Genomic DNA, 22,463 nt, shown 5'->3' with positions numbered 1-22,463 from the left:
GTTATGGCCATTAGTAGTTTCTGGACATATTCTATATTTGCAGTTCATTATCCATGCGGCGGGAATCCGGAGATTCCCACCCACCTGAGCTGTTTGAAATAGTCACAGCCCACCTGTTCAAACTAACCTATGACCTTTTGATATGATGCGAGGAGACATTCCTGTGTCCAATGAACAATGAGATTGTAGGTCCCTTTGTAGTATACTGTACTCAGTGTATATAAGATCAGCCAGCCTGAACAGCTCTCTCACTCTCCACAAACGGTTTTCATATTGACTAACTCGGGGCTGGTACCAGGCTGCGCTGCGATCGTTCCCAGTGTGTGTAAGTAATTCTCTGTGATTATCTCGCTCTTTGTTTGTATTGGCCACATTCTCTCTCTCTCTCTGTTTAGTTTAAGATTGTAACGTTATTGTATATTTCTGTCTAGATATTCTGTTAGAATTATATGTTAGTATGTAGTGTATGATTTGTAACTGTTTTACCCCTTTTCGATATAACTAAAAGCTTGTTAGTAAAGGTGTTGGATCCTTAGCACGGTATTGTGTGTTCATTATATTGCAGAGGGTAATAGGAGCGTCTCTATCGCTCAAACAGCTTTAGTGTAAACAAGGTTAAGCAGCGTTATATCGCTACAGTGTTTCAGTACAAGGTCTACAGTATAAGAATATCATTTCTGTGTGTTACATTCAAGGTTTACTGATTGTTATCTTGTGAGCGTCTGCGCCGCTCGTGATCTCCTCGTGGTCTTGAGCGTCCGCCACGCTGATAGCGTAGCATTACGGTAGTCGCTCGCCTATAGCGTGCTCGACTCCACGCATTAAGCTGTGAGCGAGCGTGCCGCATGTGCGTCTCGATCACGGCCTAGCGTATGCTACGCTAAATACGTACCCTTACGGTACCCCATACGCCAATTGCGTACTGTGTCTCTTACCCATTATTGTGAAGTCATAAGGTAATTTAAATCAGCATTATCAATCGTATATGGCGAAAATATGTTGCTTGGTGTGAGGCCTGGAAGGCCCCTACAGAGGAATTCCAGCTGGGTCGATTCCTGCACTTCCTACAGTCAGGAGTGACTATGGGACTAAAATTAGGATCCATAAAGGTCCAGATTTCGGCCCTATCTATTTTCTTTCAAAAAGAACTGGCTTCACTGCCTGAAGTTCAGACGTTTGTTAAGGGAGTGCTGCATATTCAGCCCCCTTTTGTGCCTCCAGTGGCACCTTGGGATCTTAACGTTGTGTTGGATTTCCTGAAATCCCACTGGTTTGAGCCACTTAAGACCGTGGAGCTAATATATCTCACGTGGAAAGTGGTCATGCTATTGGCCTTCGCTTCGGCTAGGCGTGTGTCAAAATTGGCGGCTTTGTCGTGTAAAAGCCCTTATCTGATCTTCCATATGGACAGGGCAGAATTGAGGACTCGTCCCCAATTTCTCCCTAAGGTGGTATCAGCGTTTCATTTGAACCAACCTATTGTGGTGCCTGCGGCTACTAGGGACTTGGAGGACTCCAAGTTACTAGATGTAGTCAGGGCTTTGAAAATCTATGTAGCCAGGACGGCTGGAGTCAGGAAAACTGACTCGCTGTTTATCCTGCATGCGCCCAACAAGCTGGGTGCTCCTGCTTCAAAGCAAACTATTGCGCGCTGGATCTGTAACACGATTCAGCAAGCTCATTCTGCGGCAGGATTGCCGCATCCTAAATTAGTAAAAGCCCATTCCACAAGGAAGGTGGGCTCTTCTTGGGCGGCTGCCCGAGGGGTCTCGGCTTTACAGCTTTGCCGAGCTGCTACTTGGTCGGGTTCAAACACATTTGCTAAGTTCTACAAGTTTGATACCCTGGCTGAGGAGGACCTTGTGTTTGCTCATTCGGTGCTGCAGAGTCATCCGCACTCTCCCGCCCGTTTGGGAGCTTTGGTATAATCCCCATGGTCCTTACAGAGTTCCCAGCATCCACTAGGACGTCAGAGAAAATAAGAATTTACTCACCGGTAATTCTATTTCTCGTAGTCCGTAGTGGATGCTGGGCGCCCGTCCCAAGTGCGGACTCTCTGCAATACATGTATATAGTTATTGCTTAACTAAAGGGTTATTGTTATGAGCCATCTGTTACTGAGGCTCAGTTGTTGTTCATACTGTTAACTGGGTATGGTTATCACGAGTTGTACAGTGTGATTGGTGTGGCTGGTATGAGTCTTACCCTGGATTCCAAATCCTTTCCTAGTAATGTCAGCTTTTCCGGGCACAGTTTCCCTAACTGAGGTCTGGAGGAGGGGCATAGAGGGAGGAGCCAGTGCACACCAGATATAGTACCTAATCTTTCTTTTAAGAGTGCCCAGTCTCCTGCGGAGCCCGTCTATTCCCCATTGTCCTTACGGAGTTCCCAGCATCCACTACGGACTACGAGAAATAGAATTACCGGTGAGTAAATTCTTATTTTTTTCATCTGTTAACATAGAAATGATGTGACTTGCCAATAAGCTCCAGTTTTGATTCATCTGTCCAAAGAACATTCTCCCAGACGCATTGTCAGTATGCATTTTTGAAAAAAATTCCAGTCTGGCCTTTATATGGGTCTTTCACTATTGCTGAAAAAGTGTCTGTTGCGATACCATCCTTCTGTTTACTCTGGGGTTTATTTTCCTATTGCAGCCGCTTCCAGGGAGGTTGGCTATAGTCCCATAAACTTCTTAATATTTACAACTGTTGTCAGAGAGCATTAAACTGCTTAAAGATGGTGTTATTGCCTTTATCATGCTTGTCTAGAATTTTTCTTCTCAGTCAACTCTCTTCTTTACTGACTCGGGTCCATGTTGAGTGTGGTGCTCACGGTGCTACCAAACAACAGGAGTGACAGCTTTTCTCTGTTTAAATAGGCTGAATGGCTGATGAGAAGTTTGAAGACATAAAATGTTAATTCAAGAAATCAATTAGCTTGACTAACTAAACTAATTAATCCAGTTACTTACTGTCTTTGCTAAAGTATAGCAACAAACCTGTCCATGCCATTTTAGAATATCTTTGGAGTCTAAGCAATCATTACCTCTTTTCATAGTTTCTTTGCTTTAATCTATGACATAGCAGGTCTACGTGGGACAGTACAGTAGCTTTTATTGTCATCACTTTTCAGGAGGAATGAAGCGTTGCTTTAATGAGTTGTAAGGGTATTAATAAATGTTTCCACATATATTTTTCTGAGTCACTACAAACAATTCCTAGTCGTACCCATTTCGGGCACATCTGCACCTGCGGTTGAAGGAGTGAAACTGGCAGGCATAGGGGAGTATCCATTGGTTCCGGTATGAATGGTCGACCATGTTATGGTCGACAGTCATTAGGTCGACCACTATTGGTCGACATGGACAAATTGTCGACACATGAAATGGTCGACACATGAAAGGTTGGCCTGAGTATTTTTTACTTTTTTGGGTGTCGTTTTCTGCATAAAGTGACGGGGAACCCCAATTAGTGCACCGCGTCCTCTCGCATGGCTCGCTCTGCTACCACTGCGCTCGGTACAGATTACCGTTCCCAATCGTAGTCCACGTGGATCGTAAAGTATGGAAAAGTTATCCAAAATAAAAAAAATTTAAAACTCATGTCGACCATTTCCATGTGTCGACCATGTGTCCATGCCGACCATGTCAATGTCGACCAATAGTGGTCGACCTAATGACTGTCGACCATAACATGGTCGACCATCCAAACGGATACCGTATCCTTTTACCCACAGAGATCTGTTAGATTATGGCTACTTTAGCAAACAGGTGGATGTTGGCTGGTGCAGCGCATAAATTAGGGCAGCTTTATATGTGGGCCAATGCCCACATTTATTTTTTTGCTTGCAATGTCTGCCTGCTTACGTGCATCTTTAAATCCGCCCCCAAATGTTCTAAATTCAGAATATCTAATATACAAAGTGCGTTATGCTACTAGTAAATTACTTACTTTCAGCAACCAATTTACACCTGTTCGTTAAGGCAAGTATACTGTATAATCTCACGCTTATCTGGCAGCAACCCAAAGCATATAACCTTGAAGACGTGGTCACAGGATTCAGTTTTTGCTGGTGCCACATGATATGGTTTCAGTATCTCAGAAATTGCTGATACAGATGTGTTCAAGATTTTTTGCAACATGAATGTGCAGTTGACAGATCTGCAGCAACTGATGATATCATGTCAGTTTGGACCAGAATCTCTAAGTAATGTTTCCAGCCCCTTGTTAAATCCATGCCACTGAGAATTCTGGCTGTTCTAGGGCAAAGGAGGAGAAGTACCCAGTACTAAAATGTACTGTACACCTAATAAAATGGCCATTGAGTATATATTTCAAATAGTTTAGAAGGTTGTTATGTTCGGGCTTATTTATGAAGTATTATTTTTCATGCACATGGCTTTCCTGTGGAGCAGAAACTGCAGGGATCTTGTCAGATTTTCTTCTGTTTAATTACCACGAAAAATAATTACCTCACAGCTCACCTCTTCCTAACACCTTAAATGAGTGGTATCATCAAAATATAATTGCTAAATATATTGTGAAAATGTAAGTATAAATTAACCTTTTAAGTTATTTCTTACGAAAATGTATAATGTAATCTTGTTCTACCTGTTCCTCAGTATTTATATATTTATGTATCCTCTTTATAGTACAAAAAAGAAAAAAAGAGCCTGTTGGAGATTTCAGTCAAATGCATTAAATTCAGTTCAGCTTTTTTTCTACAGAAATCATTTTGGTGACACGTACTGTAGTTCCAAACCAGTAACATCCAGCTATAAAATAGAGAATAACATTGACATTTTTTTGAAAAATGTCACACATCAGTAGTATAACTTTTGTATAAATCATCCGCAATGTCTTCGCAACATAGATATGTTTCAAACCAGCAATGCAGTCCCTCTTTCCTCATCAGTGTGCATTGTTATACTGACATTTGTGTCCGTCTTGTGCTGTTATGTGTACATGCTTATTTATTACTCGAGAAATTAAGACCTTTCTATTCCTCTGGACACATTTGTTGGCTTGTCTATGCACTAATATTTCATTTTAAAAACAGATTATAAAATACACATGGCCTCTACTAATTATGTATATTGTAGCCTTTGTTATTACTGCCAGGTTCATTTGCTGAAGGTATCCTTTACTCCGCTGTAAGCCTTGCTTAGTAGGCATTTGAAGCTATGTCGTTTTGTGCATAAGCTTTTTATTTTCAAATTAGTTTGCACGCAGTATTGGTTTTTCCATGAGCCTAGTCAGCATCTAATAGTTGCGTATTTCAAATAATGACATTTTATTTAGTGCTGTGGAATTTGCTAAATGATTGCCTAGAGCATTAATGACATTTTTCAACATCTACAGGACCTGCGGGACGTGTGGCTTAATTATCCACTACACCCACTTCAAGTAAGCAAACTCTTCTCTTATTGTACTCTATATATAGTAACCGATATTGCTTTTTATTTATTTGATGCCTCTCTTGATTGCTGTGTATGACATTTATGATCGCATTGCTGGATGTAGTAACGAGCTATGTGCTATTTGACATATATATATATATATATATATATATATATATATATATATAGGTATTTCTTTGAAGCGTGTAAAATTGGAATTATCTCTGACATTTATTTTAGTGACTTTTTTCTTTTGCTTTGGGCATTTCACATTTTGTATTTATAATTTGAACAAGCATTGTTTAATTAGGTCTTAATCCATAACAGAGGTGACAAAGTGACGATATATGTAATATATGTATTTTCCTTCCATATTTGATTATGTCTTGGAGATTTATTTTGAAGCACTAAATTGAGTACAGCATACCAGTTTGTATATACTGTAGCTTTCAAACAGAGTTTCTGGATTCACAAAGACTAACCACTAATGTGTTGCTTTCAAAGGTTATCTCTACCTCTTCTTAATTAAATGTGATGGCCTTTACCATTTCATATTTCTTGTTTTAATAACAGCGTGGTCTACTAATACATTATGTTGGTGCCACAAATTATGAGATCACAGTCTCCTACTTTTTCTACAGTAATGCTGCAGTCAGTATTGACTTGTGATGGATATCAGTTAATACTGTCTACCTTAGACATGCAGCCATGTTGACATACCCACCCCACCACTTCCCATGTCAGAACACGTGTACCCCTTTCACATCGCACTAAAAACCCGGTATCGACACGGCATATTGCCGTGTCGAAACGGGTCCGCGTGCGATGTGAAAGGTCCTTTGGTGAATTAGCGGGTCGCCTGACCCGGTAATTCAACCCGGTAAAAAAGAATGGTTATTACCGGGTTGATTACCGGGTCAGGCGCAGTGTGAATGGGAGCCGTTCAGATGCGACACGGCTCCCATTCACAGCATAGGCAGAGGCGGCGCAGGAGATGAGCTCATCTCCCGGCGCCGCCTCCACCCCCGCCTCTGCTGCTGCTGCGCTCTCCACTGCTATGGCAACCGACCCGGTATATTGCCGGGTCGGAAAGCCAGCAACGGAGCGCAAATGCCGAATCCCACCCGGTAAGTACACGTTTCTCTTACCGGGTAGGATCCGGCATTTGCGATCTGAAAGCAGCATGACACTGGTGAAGTCAAAAGTGTGGATTAAAGTAATGCTAAGATTTTCACATCATTGACTTTCAAATTGTATTTCCTCTTAATATCAATCACATGGTGGTATGATACATGAAACAATAGGCTAGGCATCCAGGTAGGTACCTATTTTATACAAATGAGAGGTAGGTCTGTGCCAATAGAAAATATACTAAAAGGTTAATTTCTCTATCATCCATAAGGGATACTGGGGTCACTTAGTACGATGGGGAATAGATGGGGTCGAAAGGAGCACTTTAAATTCTTCAAACAGGGTGTGCTGGCTCCTCCCCTCTATGCCCTCCCCCGCAGCCCAGTCTAGGAAAACTATGCCTGAAGGAGACTGACATAGTTGAGAGGAGGAACATGACAAGAGAACGAGTGGTGAGAGTAATAAACCAGCACACAGCAGAACAAACCAACAAAAGCCAGTGAATAAGAAACAGCTGAGTCAAACAACTTCAACAAGAACAAACTTGCAGAAAGGTTGCAGCACAGAGGTGAGCGCCCAGTATCCCTTATGGACTATGAGAAAATGATTTACTGGAAGGTAATTAAAAACCTATTTTCTCTATCATCCATAAGGGATACTGGGGGTCATTTAGTACGATGGGGATGTCCCAAAGCTCCCAGAATGGGTGGGAATGTGCTGAGACGTCTGCAACACCGTATGTCCGAATTGGACATCCTCTTTAGCCAGGGTATCAAACATGTAGAACTTGACAAACGTGTTTGTTCCTGACCAGGTAGCGGCCCGACACAGTTGCAAGGCCGAGACACTACGGGCAGCCGCCCAGGAAGAACCAACCGACCTAGTAGAGTGGGCCTTGATAGACCGAGGAATGGCTTCCTGTCGCATAAGGTGCATGTCTTTGGAAGCCGGTAAGCCCGACTTGAGAAATCTGTGAGGCAAAGAGCATTCGAACTCCAATTTGTAGCCCTGGGAGATCAGGACTTTTACCCAAGCATCCTGGCAGGAGCTTCTCCAAATGAGGCTAAAGAATCTCAGACAAGCTCCCACCCTGAGATCCCCCAGGAGCAGAGGGACACTGTCATGCTGAGGATTTAGTGGATACAGAGCGGACGCCCTGGTCCTGAGATCCTGTGGTGGCAGGCTTACGGGACTTACCTCTGGAGCCTCTTGCCGCATTTGAGGCACCTCTGGCTTTTCCCTTAAACCTTACGGTCTGAAAGGACTGTAGCAAAGGCCCCGTGTAAGAGCGTCTAGCCGGTGGAGCTGTAGACGGGAGGTACGTGGATTTTCCAGCGGTAGACTTCGAAATCCATGTGTCTAACTCACCTCCAAATAGTCAATCTCCTGTGAAAGGCAACGCCTCTACACTCCATTTTGACTCGGCATCCGCCACACACTAACGTAGCCACAGCGCCCTGCATGCAGAAACAAACATGGTAGAAGTATGAGCATTTATAATGCCTATGCCTTTAATTGTTTCATAGAGGAAACAAACAGATTCATGGATATGCTGAATCAGCGTCACCATTTCTGCCAGGAACTTATCCCCAGTTAGGCCCTCCTGAAGGTTACCTGCCCAGGTATGTATGGCATGAGTCACCCAACAGCCCGCAATGACAGGCCTTTGGGAGGCTCCTGCTGCAACATAAATAGATTTCAAATTGTTTTCTATGTTCCTTTAAGGCAGTAGCCCCTGGAACAGGTAGCACTGTCTTTTTTGACAGGCGTGATACTGAAGCATCCACAGCAGGAGGAGTCTCCCAGACCTTGTGCCCCTCCCCCACAGCCCAGTTTAGAAAAATGTGCCCTCAGGAGAGGATGCACACTCTGGAGCTCTAGAGGATTTTTCTTCAATTTAATTTATACTTTTATTATTTTGAGGTAGGCTGTTGGGCAGTAGCCTACCTGCACTGAGGGACTCTGGGTGGAGACCGACATTGGCCTCCTGGAGGCGCTGAGTCGGATCCCACTGACAGGACAATGGTCCTCAGGGATTGGGCTCTCGCACACACACCCGCAGCATGCCGCATACCCCCAGAACAGAGCCTGAAGATAAAGAGTGGTGAGTGTTCCTGGGGGTCCCGTTAGAAGCCCCCCCCTCCCGGTTCTTGGTGCGGCATGGAAGGGGTGGCATACGGACTCCCTCCGGGGTGATCCCATAGCCCCCCCCCCCTCCCCGTGCAGACTGGCAGGGGCTGTGAAATTAGGTTTCGGGGCCTCAATTTACACATTATAGGGGACATTGCCAGTATAAAAGTATAAAAATGCCTTCAGCTCCAGCGCCATAACAGGGGGCAGAGCTACCTCAAAGCGGGACCAGTGGCTTCTTGGCGCCATTTCCTGCACTCTCAGCACTGCAACAGGAGAGCCAGCTCCTTCAGAGGATACTCCACGGCCAGACACTGGTACAGGGGTGTAGTTAAGGAGGAAAGCCCACTGCGGGAACCTTGTATTAGGCTCCTCACGCACTATACAACCAAATTGCCTGTCTTCTAACTTCTAAATTGTTAATAACAGGCTGGGTGCTGGTCTCTCCACACATGCCGGGCAGGCTTGCTTGTGTGTGTGTGTGTGTGTGTGTGTGTGTGTGTGTGTGAATGTTCTCTGTCAGCATGGTGAAAAAAGCTGTGTGTAATATTTGTCACACCAGATTTTCCCCCTCCCCTGCAGATTCTCTCATGAGTGAACAATACAGTCAGCCTTCACAAGAAAGTGGGGGTGATTTACAAGAACATGCTTGGTTATGTTCTTTTAAAATTAGGATAGCTGACATGTCCAATGAGTTCACTACTGCTATACAGGAAAGGCAGCAGTTGCAACAGTCTATGGCTGCTCTAGCCAAGGATTAGACAGATAGCAGACGTGTAACCCCTCTCTCACATCCACTACCCCAAAAGCGGGGGTTACCTGACATCCTCTCAGAATTTGAGGATTTGGTGCCAGAGGTGGAAGAAGGGGAGGAAACTGGAATCTACTGCTGAGGTGGATGATTCCTCTCAGAGGCAAGGAGTGGAATCACTTATCTTTGCTATAAGGGATGTTTTGCATATACCTGGGAATGAAGCGGATGTACAGCAATCCTTTTTCTCTGCACAGAAGAAAGTGCTGGTCACCTTCCCTGATTCAAAGGAACTGGATGATCTTTTCAGGGAGCCATGGGCTACTCCTGACAAGAAATTCCAGGTGACAAAGAAATTGGTTGCCATCTTTCCCTTTGCTCAGGAGGGGCGCAAGGTCTCGGAGATTACCCCTGCTGTGGATGCTTCAGTATCACGCCTGTCAAAAAAGACAGTGCTACCTGTTCCAGGGGCTACTGCCTTAAAGGAGCCTGCGGACAGGAACATAGAAAACAATTTGAAATCTATTTATGTTGCAGCAGGAGCCTCCCAAAGGCCTGTCACAGCGGGCTGTTGGGTGACTCATGCCATACATACCTGGGCAGGTAACCTTCAGGAGGGCCTAACTGGGGATAAGTCCCTGGCAGAAATGGTGACGCTGATTCAGCATATCCATGAATCTGCTTGTTTCCTCTATGAAACAATTAAAGGCATAGGCATTATAAATGCTCATACTTCTACCATGTTTGTTTCTGCATGCAGGGCGCTGTGGCTACATTAGTGTGTGGCGGATGCCGAGTCAAAACGGAGTGTAAAGGCGTTGCCTTTCACAGGAGATTGACTATTTGGAGGTAAGTTAGACACATGGATTTCGAAGTCTACCGCTGGAAAATCCACGTACCTCCCGTCTGCAGCTCCACCGGCTAGACGCTCTTACACGGGGCCTTCGCTACAGTCCTTTCAGACCGTAAGGTTTAAGGGAAAAGCCAGAGGTGCCTCAAATGCGGCAAGAGGCTCCAGAGGTAAGTCCCGTAAGCCTGCCACCACAGGATCTCAGGACCAGGGCGTCCGCTCTGTATCCACTAAATCCTCAGCATGACAGTGTCCCTCTGCTCCTGGGGGATCTCAGGGTGGGAGCTCGTCTGAGATTCTTTAGCCTCATTTGGAGAAGCTCCTGCCAGGATGCTTAGGTAAAAGACCTGATCTCCCAGGGCTACAAATTGGAGTTTGAATGCTCTTTGCCTCATAGATTTCTCAAGTCGGGCTTACCGGCTTCCAAAGACATGCACCTTATGCTACAGGAAGCCATTCCTCGGTCTATCAAGGCCCACTCTACTAGGTCGGTTGGTTCTTCCTGGGCGGCTGCCCGTAGTGTCTCGGCCTTGCAACTGTGTCGGGCCGCTACCTGGTCAGGAACAAACACGTTTGTCAAGTTCTACATGTTTGATACCCTGGCTAAAGAGGATGTCCAATTCGGACATACGGTGTTGCAGACGTCTCAGCACATTCCCACCCATTCTGGGAGCTTTGGGACATCCCCATCGTACTAAATGACCCCCAGTATCCCTTATGGATGAAAGAGAAAATAGGTTTTTAATTACCATCCAGTAAATCATTTTCTCGTAGTCCATAAGGGATACTGGGCGCTCACCTCTGTGCTTCAACCTTTCTGCAAGTTTGTTCTTGTTGAAGTTGTTTGACTCAGCTGTTTCTGTTTCACTGGCTGCTGTTGGTTTGTTCTGCTGTGTGCTGGTTTATTACTCTCACCACTCGTTCTCTTGTCATGTTCCTCCTCTCAACTATGTCAGTCTCCTTCAGGCATAGTTTTCCTAGACTGGGATGTGGGGGAGGGCATAGAGGGGAGGAGCCAGCACACCCTGTTTGAGGAATTTAAAGTGCTCCTTTGAACCCAATCTATACCTCATCGTACTAAGTGACCCCAGTATCCCTTATGGACTACAAGAAAAGGATTTACTGGTAGGTAATTAAAATACTATTTTCCCTCAAAAAATAAAATAATTCCTAATAACTACTGACCGTTGAAATAAAACTCTTGCAAGAAAGTACTTTTTTTGTCAATGTGATCTGTCCTTCTGTCCTTTAAGCCAGAAGTCATGTCAACTAATCAAGAGAAAGTCCTGTGAGTTTTAGAACCCTTTAATTTCCGGGAATTTGGGCGTCATATTTAGTGTTCCAATGCTGGAGCACTCTGTTTTAAGAAATAACACTATATAATACAATTTAAGAATTTGGCACTTGCCTTGTTGTTTCAGTTAGCTTGCTTTGGCAGTGCAGAATACGTTGCTTGATGTTGTACATACTGCTTGTAAGGCATACTGGTATTATTTGACAGGGATTCTGATTTTAGTGGCTCTTAATTGCTCTGATTTTGCACCAGCAGTGCTTTCTAGGTTTCTGTTTTAATTTGTTCTGTATTTTCTGTAATATCAATTCCTACTTCAATGTGCAATGTTTCTGATGTCTGTAAAGTGACTTTCTGGCAGGGTCCACAGGTTATCCACAGGATAACATTGGGATATGATGAAGCGACAGCGGATTTGCACCAGTCTGTCAAAGCTTTTCGGCCTCCCAGCATGCAACGGACCCGTCCATATATCCCCACCTCCTGGCTCAGGCAAATCAGAATTTTGGTTGGTCCGGCTGGAGCCGGCCAATGGTCAGAGGGCATTAAGCTTTCTTATTTTATTTTTATAGTCTTACTATTTTTTCTTGAGTGATCTTTCTAAAAAGCGTCTTATACGTACCTTAGAAAGAGTCACTCCAACAACTCTCCGCCAGGTCGCGACAACACTTACCTCTGAGTACAGTGCTGTTTCAGTGGGCGTCTGTGTCGGATATACTTTCAGGTCCAGCAGACGATTACAAGGCTGTGGCCGGAGCACTGGGTGAAGGTAAAGCTTCGGTTCCGCTTAGAAGGGGAATATGGACACAGCCGCACTGTTTTGGGAGGAAACTACCAAACTGTTGCTGATGCGGCTACCACCTCGGGTGCACCAGCGCTAGGCCTTAGGCATGATAGGCTCCAGGAGTAGTATGAGGCCGCGATCCCTAGGGTTGATGTCAGCAGTGGGGAGTCAGACGCTCTCCTGGTCGCCACTCCCCCCGGTTCATGACTAGTTTCCTCTCAGTGTCCCGCCATGAACTGTTTTCCCGCTTCCCTCTCAGACGCTGTATACGAAGGGGACCCAGTCACAGCATAGGCGGCTGTGTGACTGGTGTGTCTGTGTTCACTGAGCGTCTGTGTTCACTATAGTTTCATGGAGCGGCAGTGTACACTAGTAGCGTCTGGATCCACTCAGCGTTTGCAAATTGATTGATCGGTCCTGGAAGCGGATGAGTCTCCCTGTATCCCACTCTACTGAGTACGGGTAATACAGCACTAAGTCTCTATCTACCTTTTGAGTACGAATAGTTAGATAAGTGCCATATGAGTCTGTATACTATTACTGTTGTTTCTTTCACTATGCGTCTGAATACGGTAGATCTGTGTTAACATGATTCAGTAATATGTTCTCCTACATACTTGAAATGTAGTTGTAGTTGATGATGTGATCATATTGCTTATTATACTAATGTATAACATGTGACTTACTGCTAGTGTGATTGCTGACTTTACTATAGTATTCTGTCAGTTACTTTCTATTCCTATCCTCAATGCTGGTGCATGGGTACGGTCGGATTGTATGTCACTTTAAAAATCTTAAAGTGATTACAGTCACAAATTGTGTAGTACACTGTGGAAGTATAGATTATTTATCATGTTTAAGAGCAGCAAAGGTGAGGAAGATACACTAACACTCCTATCATGTTTGTCTTGCAAACTGGGTTAACCTCTCAGGATCTGGTTCAGGATGGTTTGTGTGCAAATTGTTTTAGCTCTCACCAGGGTCTCTTGAAAAATACAAGTCAGATTCAGGTGCAGGTTGATCCGCCTTGGGCTATGTTTGCACAGACATTATCTAGTATAGCTGAACGGATAATTCCAACTCCTGTATCAGGGATAGGTTACACGATTAACCCTTACATGCAGCTTCCCACCTGTGGTTTATCACTTCCAGCAGCAACCTCTCAAAAGAAACAGGCTGATAAGCCAGTGGTAAGTAAATCTTCGTCCTAACAGGCTACACATGTTTCAGATGAGGATTCATCAGAGCATGAACGCTCAATAAACTCTGCTTCAGCATACAAAGAGGAGGAGGAGGAAGGTCTCAACTCAGTGGATATAGCTGAGTTAATTAAAACAATGACAGCCATTCTATCCTTAGAGGATTCAGCAGATCCTGTGTTAAAAACCAAGGCACCTGTGTTTAAACATCCCAAAACAGTGAAGACTGAGTTTCCGGGGTCAGATTAGCTGATGGAAGTCATGGAAGAGGCTTGGGCTACACCCAATAAGTTTAGAATTCCTAGGAAATGGAATACCAATTATCCTCTTCCAGCTGAGGATTATTTAAAAAGGGAGGTGGCACCCAAGGTAGATACGCACGTTATATGATTAGTGCGAAAATCTACATTACCTTTGCCTTTAACATCATTAAATGATTAAATGATAGGAAAGTTGATGGTTTAAAAAATATATATCATTTTTCCCTGTCTGGGACAGTCCTAAGGCCACCTATGGCTTCAGCTTGGATGGCAAAGGTGGTGGCTACCTGGGCTGATGCATTGGAGGGGGATTTTTCAGTGGCATCTAGAGAGCAAAAATCCCATATAGCACATATAAAACAGGCTGCAATGTTCTTGGAAGAAGCAGCATTAGATATGGGTACTATTAATTCCATGGTATCAGCTGTAACAATAGCTGCTCGCAGAGCAGTTTGGCTACGTATGTGGAAACCTGATTCAGAAGGTTTTGGAATCTTTGCCTTTTTCTAGAGATATTCTTTTTGGTAAAGAATTGACAGATATTTTGGATTCAGAAGCAGACTCAAAGAAGGTAACGTTTCCTTCCACATACAATTTCAAACCTAAAGTTCCAGCTTTTCGGCCCTTTCGGTCTCAAGGAAAATCTAAAGGAAAAGTGATGGCAGGCAGCCCCAATACAACAAGTCTGGTAAGACTAAAAAGCTTTGGGCTACCAGAGGACCGGTTGGTAAAACAGAAAATAAGCCATCAGCCTGATGGTGTGGGCCTCCACCTGGGGAATCCCAGGGTGGGGGGGCTGACTTCTTCAGTTTGCACAGATCTGGCAGCAGTCTACAACAGATGCCAGGTGCAGAAAGTGGTACCTCTAGGTTATGCTCTTGCCTTCAAGAAGCACCCTCCTTGAAGGTTTTTTTGTACCAGCCCGTCTCGGGTAGAGACAAAGGCCACGGCTTTGCAAGTGGCAGTTCAGAAATTGCTTCAGTCAGGAGTAGTCATTTCAGTTCCTCCTGCACAACAAGGACAGGGTATTCACTCCAACCTGTTTCTTGTTCAGAAGCCAAATGGGTCATTCCGGCCCATTCTCAATCTTAAAGTGCTGAATAAATAAATTTCAGTACCTCGGTTTCATATGGAGCCTTTTATGTTCCATCATTTTGACCATGCAGCCAGGGGATTATATGGTATCCCTGGATATCCGGGATGCTTACCTACATGTTCCTATAGCACTGTCCCATCAGTGCTATCTCAGGTTCGCTATCCTCCAACAGCATTTTCAGCTCCAGGCCCTTCCTCGGGGTTAGCCACAGCCCCCAGAGTATTTACCAAAATTATGGTGGTAATGGCAGATTTACTCCGCCAGCAGGGGATAAGAATTTTTCCATACCTCGATGATCTTTTAATTCTGACACAGTCGCAGGAATTGCTCCTATGTCATCTACAACAGACAATAACGTGTCTGCAAAGGCATGGGTGGCTCATAAATTGGGCACAATCGTCTCTGGTTCCGTCACAGCGGATGACTCACTTGGGGGCTGTACTGGATTCAAGCCTTCAGAGAGTAATCTTTCCTCTGAACAAGATATCCAAAGTTCAGTCAAGGATTCAGAAGTTGCTACACAGTCAAAAGGTATCCATTCACGCAGCGAAGCATGTGATGGGATTGATGGTGTCAACATTCGACATGGTGGAGTATGCACAGTTCCACTCAAGGCCTCTGCAGCATCTGATCCTTGCCAAATGGGTTGCATCAGATAATAAAAACGCAGACTATGGTTATTATGATAGAAGTAAGAAGGTCAATAGCCTGGTGGCTACAGACATCCCATCTGGACAAGGGGAGACCATTTTGGATATCAGATTGGAAAATTCTGACAACGGACGCCAGTCTCCAGGGCAGGGGAGCAGTGTCAGGAAGGTTGTGTTTCCAGGGGCAATGGACCAAGGAAGAAGGTTGTCTGCCAATAAATATATTGGAACTTCGGGCCATATACATGGCACTGATCCAGGCAAAGGACATTCTTCAGGGAAAATCAGTTCAGATCCGCTCGGACAATGCGACAGCAGTAGCGTACCTCAACCATCAGGGAGGAACTCGCAGCCGAAAAGCGATGAAGGATGTAAGTCACACACTAAAGTGGGCAGAATTCCATCATCCAGCCTTGACCGCAGCGTTCATTCCAGGAGTCCTAAACTGGGAAGTGGATTTTCTCAGTCGACGCGTCATTCAGGCAAGCGAATGGGCTCTACACCCAGAGGTCTTCCAGACTCTAGTAGACAAGTGGGGGTTGCCAGAGATAGATCATATGGCGTCCCATCAGAATAACAAAGTTCTTGCATTCGGGTCAAGAACAAAGGATCCCAGAGCGATCTTTGTGGATGCCCTGCCGGTAAGATGGGACTTTCATCTGGCCTATGTGTTTCCTCTAATCACCCTATTACCCAGGGTGGTGAGAAAGATAAAGCAAGGAAAGGGTGCCGTGATACTAATCGCTCCGGCTTGGCCCAGAAGACATTGGTCCACAGATCTGCAGAGAATGACGATGGTTTCTCCACTCCTGCTCCCTCAACGTCCAGACCTACTGATGCAGGGACCTTGTTATCACAGACACCTGGATCGACTGTCTTTGACGGCGTGGCTCTTGAAACCTCTATCCTGAAGTCAAGAGAATTCTCACAACAGGTAATTCAAACAATGCTCAGAGCAAGGAAACCTTCCTCAGCTCAAATTTATCACTGAATATGGCAAACCTATATTCATTGGTGCAGTGAACAGAAAATGGACCCTAAGTCTTTTAGAGTTTCCAGGGTCTTAGCATTCCTTCAGGCAGGAATGGATAAAGGTTTGAAGGTGTCTTCCTTGAGAGTGCAAGTATCAGCATTGACTGTATGGTGCATACTTTTTTCCAGGGAATGCTGCGCATTCAACCTGCTTGTGTTCCTCCTACAGTGACTTGGGAGGTAAATTTAGTCCTAAAGGCCCTTCAAGTTGCCCCATTTGAACCACTTAATAAAGTGGATCTTAAATGGTTAATAGCTAAAGTTCTCTTTCTACTAGCCATGGGGTCAGCTAGAACAGTGTCAGATGTAGGGGCATTTTAATGTGGTCCCCCATTTCTGATCTTTTATCTAGATAGAGCAATTCTTAGAACTAAATCTGAATATCTTCCCAAGGTGGTGTCTGAATTTCACCTTAACAAAGAAATTGTAGTCCCGGCTTTCCAGGAACTGGGCCTTTCTGTGGGAGATGCATCGCTGGACTTGGTCCGTGCCTTAAGGATCTTCGTGGATCGTACCAGTGCCATCAGAAAGACAGATTCTCTCTTTGTCATCTACGGATTTCACAAAAGAGGATGGCCTGCTGATAAGCAGACACTGGCAAGGTGGCTTCGGATGACGATTTCAGAAGCATATTCTCAAGCTGATCTCATATTCTCAGAATGTCTCTGCTCACTCTACTCGTAAGGTAGGTCCATCATGGGCAGCACAACGTGGTGCTTCAGCAGAACAGATATGTAAGGCAGCCAGCCACATGGTCTTCCATTAACACATTCATTAGACATTATGCCATGGATACCTTTGCCTCTCACAACGCTGAATTTGGACGAAGGATTCTCCTGTCAAATCAGGAGCGTCCCCACCACTAAATTACTTTGGGAAATCCCAATGTTATCCTGTGTGTAACTTGTGGACCCTGGCGGAGAAATATACGTTATGGTAAGAACTTACTGTTGATAACTGTATTTAACCTAAGTCCACAGGGATCCCACCCTGACGCACTTGATTTGAGGATCCATTTCCTCACTAACCTCTTCCTTCTTGTATGGAAGAGTGTGCATGTGTATCGCCTGATTAGGGCTATCTATGACGCTCCTGCCTTGAGCTTTGGGAATACAACTGATTTGCCTGAGCCAGGAGGTGGGGACCTATGGACAGGCCCGTTGCATGCTGGGAGGCCGAAAAGCTTTGACCGATTGGTGCAAATCCGCTGTTGCTACATCATATCCCAATGTTATCCTGTGGTACCTGTGGACTTAGGAGAAATACCGTTATCAACGGTAAGTACTTACCATAACGTATATTTCATTGCATCCAAGTACGACGCTCGTTTTGTTTGTTTTTTGTCCCTCATGACAGATGGATACCTAAGTGTGTGTGTGTGTGTGTGTGTGTGTGTGTGTGTGTGTATACACTGCTCAAAAAAATAAAGGGAACACTAAAATAACACATCCTAGATCTGAATGAATGAAATATTCTTATTAAATACTTTGTTCTTTACATAGTTGAATGTGCTGACAACAAAATCACACAAAAATTAACAATGGAAATCAAATTTATTAACCCATGGAGGTCTGGATTTGGAGTCACCCTCAAAATTAAAGTGGAAAAACACACTACAGGCTGATCCAACTTTGATGTAATGTCCTTAAAACAAGTCAAAATGAGGCTCAGTTGTGTGTGTGGCCTCCATGTGCCTGTATGACCTCCCTACAACGCCTGGGCATGCTCCTGATGAGGTGGCGGATGGTCTCCTGAGGGATCTCCTCCCAGACCTGGACTAAAGCATCCGCCAACTCCTGGACAGTCTGTGGTGCAACGTGGTGTTGGTGGATGGAGTGAGACATGATGTCCCAGATGTGCTCAATTGGATTCAGGTCTGGGGAACGGGAAGACCAGTCCATAGCATCAATGCCTTCGTCTTGCAGGAACTGCTGACACACTCCAACCACATGAGGTCTAGCATTGTCTTGCATTAGGAGGAACCCAGGGCCAACTACACCAGCATATGGTCTCACAAGGGGTCTGAGGATCTCATCTCGGTACCTAATGGCAGTCAGGCTACCTCTGGCGAGCACATGGAGGGCTGTGCGGCCCCCCAAAGAAATGCCACCCCACCCCATTACTGACCCACTGCCAAACCGGTCATGCTGGAGGATGTTGCAGGCAGCAGAACGTTCTCCTTGGCGTCTCCAGACTCTGTCACGTCTGTCACGTGCTCAGTGAGAACCTGCTTTCATCTGTGAAGAGCACAGGGCGCCAGTGGCGAATTTGCCAATCTTGGTGTTCTCTGGCAAATGCCAAACATCCTGCACGGTGTTCGGCTGTAAGCACAACCCCCACCTGTGGACGTCGGGCCCTCATACCACCCTCATGGAGTCTGTTTCTGATCATTTGAGTAGACACATGCACATTTGTGGCTTGCTGGAGGTCATTTTGCAGGGCTCTGGCAGTGCTCCTCCTGTTCCTCCTTGCACAAAGGCGGACGTAGCGGTCCTGCTGCTGGGTTGTTGCCCTCCTACAGCCTCCTCCACGTCTACTGATGTACTGGCCTGTCTCCTGGTAGCGCCTCCATGCTCTGGACACTACGCTGACAGACACAGCAAACCTTCTTGCCACAGCTCGCATTGATGTGCCATCCTGGATGAGCTGCACTACCTGAGCCACTTGTGTGGGTTGTAGGGAGGTCATACAGGCACGTGGAGGCCACACACACTACTGAGCCTCATTTTGACTTGTTTTAAGGACATTACATCAAAGTTGGATCAGCCTGTAGTGTGTTTTTCCACTTTAATTTTGAGGGTGACTCCAAATCCAGACCTCCATGGGTTAATAAATTTGATTTCCATTGATGATTTTTGTGTGATTTTGTTGTCAGCACATTCAACTATGTAAAGAACAAAGTATTTAATAAAAATATTTCATTCATTCAAATATAGGATGTGTTATTTTAGTGTTCCCTTTATTTTTTTTGAGCAGTGTATATGTGTGTGTGTGTGTGTGTGTGTGTGTGTGTGTGTGTGTGTGTGTGTGTGTGTGTGTGTGTGTGTATATATCCAAACAACATAAGCGGCACTTACAGGACTTCTAAAATGAATGGGTCCAAACACCATGATAAACAGCAACGTTTCGGTGTTATTTCAAACCTTCATCAGGCATATATAAACAATAAAACTTTTCTTACCTTTATAACATCTACATCACCATGTGCAAACACATCCCCTGGAAACCCGGTCCGTCAGATTTCCGCTGATGTCACCAGGTTCTGACTGATAACCAATCCGGTGTGCATTAACCCTTCACCATACAAGAAAGGCAATATTGAAGCATCGGTCAAAGCTGTAAATAGTACAATACACATCAGCAACAAAATATCATAATGCAACTGTTAATTCAATATTGTGAATCATATCACCTTGAGAGGGAATCAAATGTAGCAAATTTTAAATCAATAATAATAAATATCTGTATTAGAATGGACTAAAACATTGTTTTAGTCCATTCTAATACAGATATTTATTATTATTGATATTTTGTTGCTGATGTGTATAGATGGGCCAGTTGATTTCTAAGGTACAGAGTGCCGAGTTCCATATGCAACATATATGCGTATATGTATGTATGTATGTGTGTGTGTGTGTGTGTATATATATATATATATATATATATATATAAAACGAAGGGATGGGGGTAGCGACCAATGGTGTCTATGAATAATTATAAGATATTTAAAATGTAAAATATAAACATTTATTAAAATCTTTTAACAAAACTTTTTCTAAAAATGGGATAAAAAGCATATACACAAATGTATAAAAGCAATAAAGTGCAATAAAGTAAAGTGCTTATCTGAGTTTAGAGGTCAAATGAATTCCCAACGCGTTTCGTCATAGATGAAGTCTCTATGACGAAACGCGTTGGGCATTCATTTGACCTCTAAACTCAGATAAGCACTTTACTTTATTGCACTTTATTGCTTTTATACATTTGTGTATATGCTTTTTATCCCATTTTTAGAAAAAGTTTTGTTAAAAGATTTTAATAAATGTTTATATTTTACATTTTAAATATCTTATAATTATTCATAGACACCATTGGTCGCTACCCCCATCCCTTCATTTTATAAACAAATCTTTTCAGGGGCTCACCACCCTGATTTTATTTGGGGGACTAGCTGACGCCCGTAAAAAGGGAGTGTTTTAAATTCAAGCAAAAATTTGGGTTTTTAAAAAGGACTCTATTTCCATTTGTGGCGCAGCATTTTTTCTTTTTTGACTATATATATATATATATATATATATATATAGTGTGTGTGTGTGTATGCTATCCCAATCTATGTAATTGGTTCGATAAACATCATTATTGTTTTGGTACCAGCCCTTTGCTTGCCAACTAAAACTGCAGATATTCACTGCATTTGCAGAACGTAATTAAAGATACATATATATTCCTGTGTGTTTGACAACAAATTACAAGAATAAGGGCACATAACAATTATTAACATACTGAAAAGGGGTTCACTACGATATGCCGGCGGTCGGGCTCCCGGCGACCAGCATACCAGCGCCGGGAGCCCGACCGCCGGCTTACCGACAATGTGGCGAGCGCAAATGAGCCCCTTGCGGGCTCGCTGTGCTCGCAACGCTACGGGCACAGTGCACGCTATTTTATTCTCCCTCCAGGGGGGTCGTGGACCCCCACGAGGGAGAATAAGTGTCGGTATGCCGGCTGTCGGGATCCCGGCGCCGGTATACTGTGCGCCGGGATCCCGTCAGTCGGCATACTGAAGACCACCCCTAAAAAGAAACCCTCCAGGCTTGTAACTGGAAATAATTGATATTGTAGAGCATCAAACTAACAACATCCAGAAACTAATAGGTAGCAGTGAAATGTGTTTAGCATCCTTAGGCAATGTTGCTGAAGAGACCTCCTCTGGTCTCTTACTGTGCCTAAAAGGATGATAGAGAAAAATAACCAACATTATTATATTATTATCCCATATCTTATTCTGTACACAAAAAAATAGTTAAGGTTGCATGTCATAGCTACCTGAAAACTACTCTTTGTTCTTCAGGAAGCTTGCCACCTAAAACAGCTTGTGGCCAACAACTACATTCCTATAGTAGCTCAAAGAAATTACATTTTTTGTCGATCAGTTGGTCTCCAATCAGAAATGTCCAAGCAGAGGACCAGCGAGTGGTATTCATAATAGCTTCCACCGTAATGTCTTTTGCTGCCACTCTGGTAAAGTGGTTGATGTTTATGCCTGTGTCCGTCAGAGCTGTGACAATGCCTCCTCTCATAGTAGATGCTCTGGCAGACAGGGAGAGTTCCTGTATATCAAAAATAATTGAGCAGTATATTCTTTCAGAGCAGTAGGAAGAGCTAGGTATGTTAAAACTCAAAAACTACAAATAAATTAAGTTCTGTTGAATCCTGTATTATGTCAAACTCAATAGGATGACAAGAAAGCAAGGTTTTAGTGTGCCTTCAGAATAATATGGCTGCCTTCAGGTTTTGCATGTCATCCACAGAATAATTATGTGAAAAGGGTCGATTCTGACCCTATAGCTGCCATGCCATAATTCAGCAAGGAAATAGTTTGTGTACAACTACACAAACTACACAAATATTTGACCTTGAATCAGACATGCTAAATTTTACTCTGAATCCTATGTTTTTCTCTGACGTCCTAGTGGATGCTGGGAACTCCGTAAGGACCATGGGGAATAGCGGCTCCGCAGGAGACTGGGCACAAAAAGTAAAAGCTTTAGACTAGCTGGTGTGCACTGGCTCCTCCCCCTATGACCCTCCTCCAAGCCTCAGTTAGATTTTTGTGCCCGAACGAGAAGGGTGCAAGCTAGGTGGCTCTCCTGAGCTGCTTAGAAGTA

The 22,463-nt window shown here is 44.2% G+C and overlaps 1 protein-coding gene across 2 annotated transcripts in view; it reads left to right on the top strand.

Annotated features, from left to right (window-relative positions):
- Positions 1–22,463, top strand: part of DROSHA (drosha ribonuclease III) — a 604,359-nt gene that overhangs the window by 468,284 nt on the left and 113,612 nt on the right. For both annotated transcript variants that reach the window (XM_063922973.1, XM_063922974.1), the window contains one exon: positions 5,364–5,408. In XM_063922973.1, coding sequence (XP_063779043.1) covers positions 5,364–5,408 — 45 coding nt within the window. The remainder of the gene's footprint in view (positions 1–5,363; positions 5,409–22,463) is intronic.

The sequence above is a fragment of the Pseudophryne corroboree genome, chromosome 5, assembly GCF_028390025.1.
Source record: "Pseudophryne corroboree isolate aPseCor3 chromosome 5, aPseCor3.hap2, whole genome shotgun sequence".
NCBI lineage: Eukaryota > Metazoa > Chordata > Amphibia > Anura > Myobatrachidae > Pseudophryne > Pseudophryne corroboree.
This window is presented reverse-complemented; position numbering and strand designations above follow the sequence as displayed.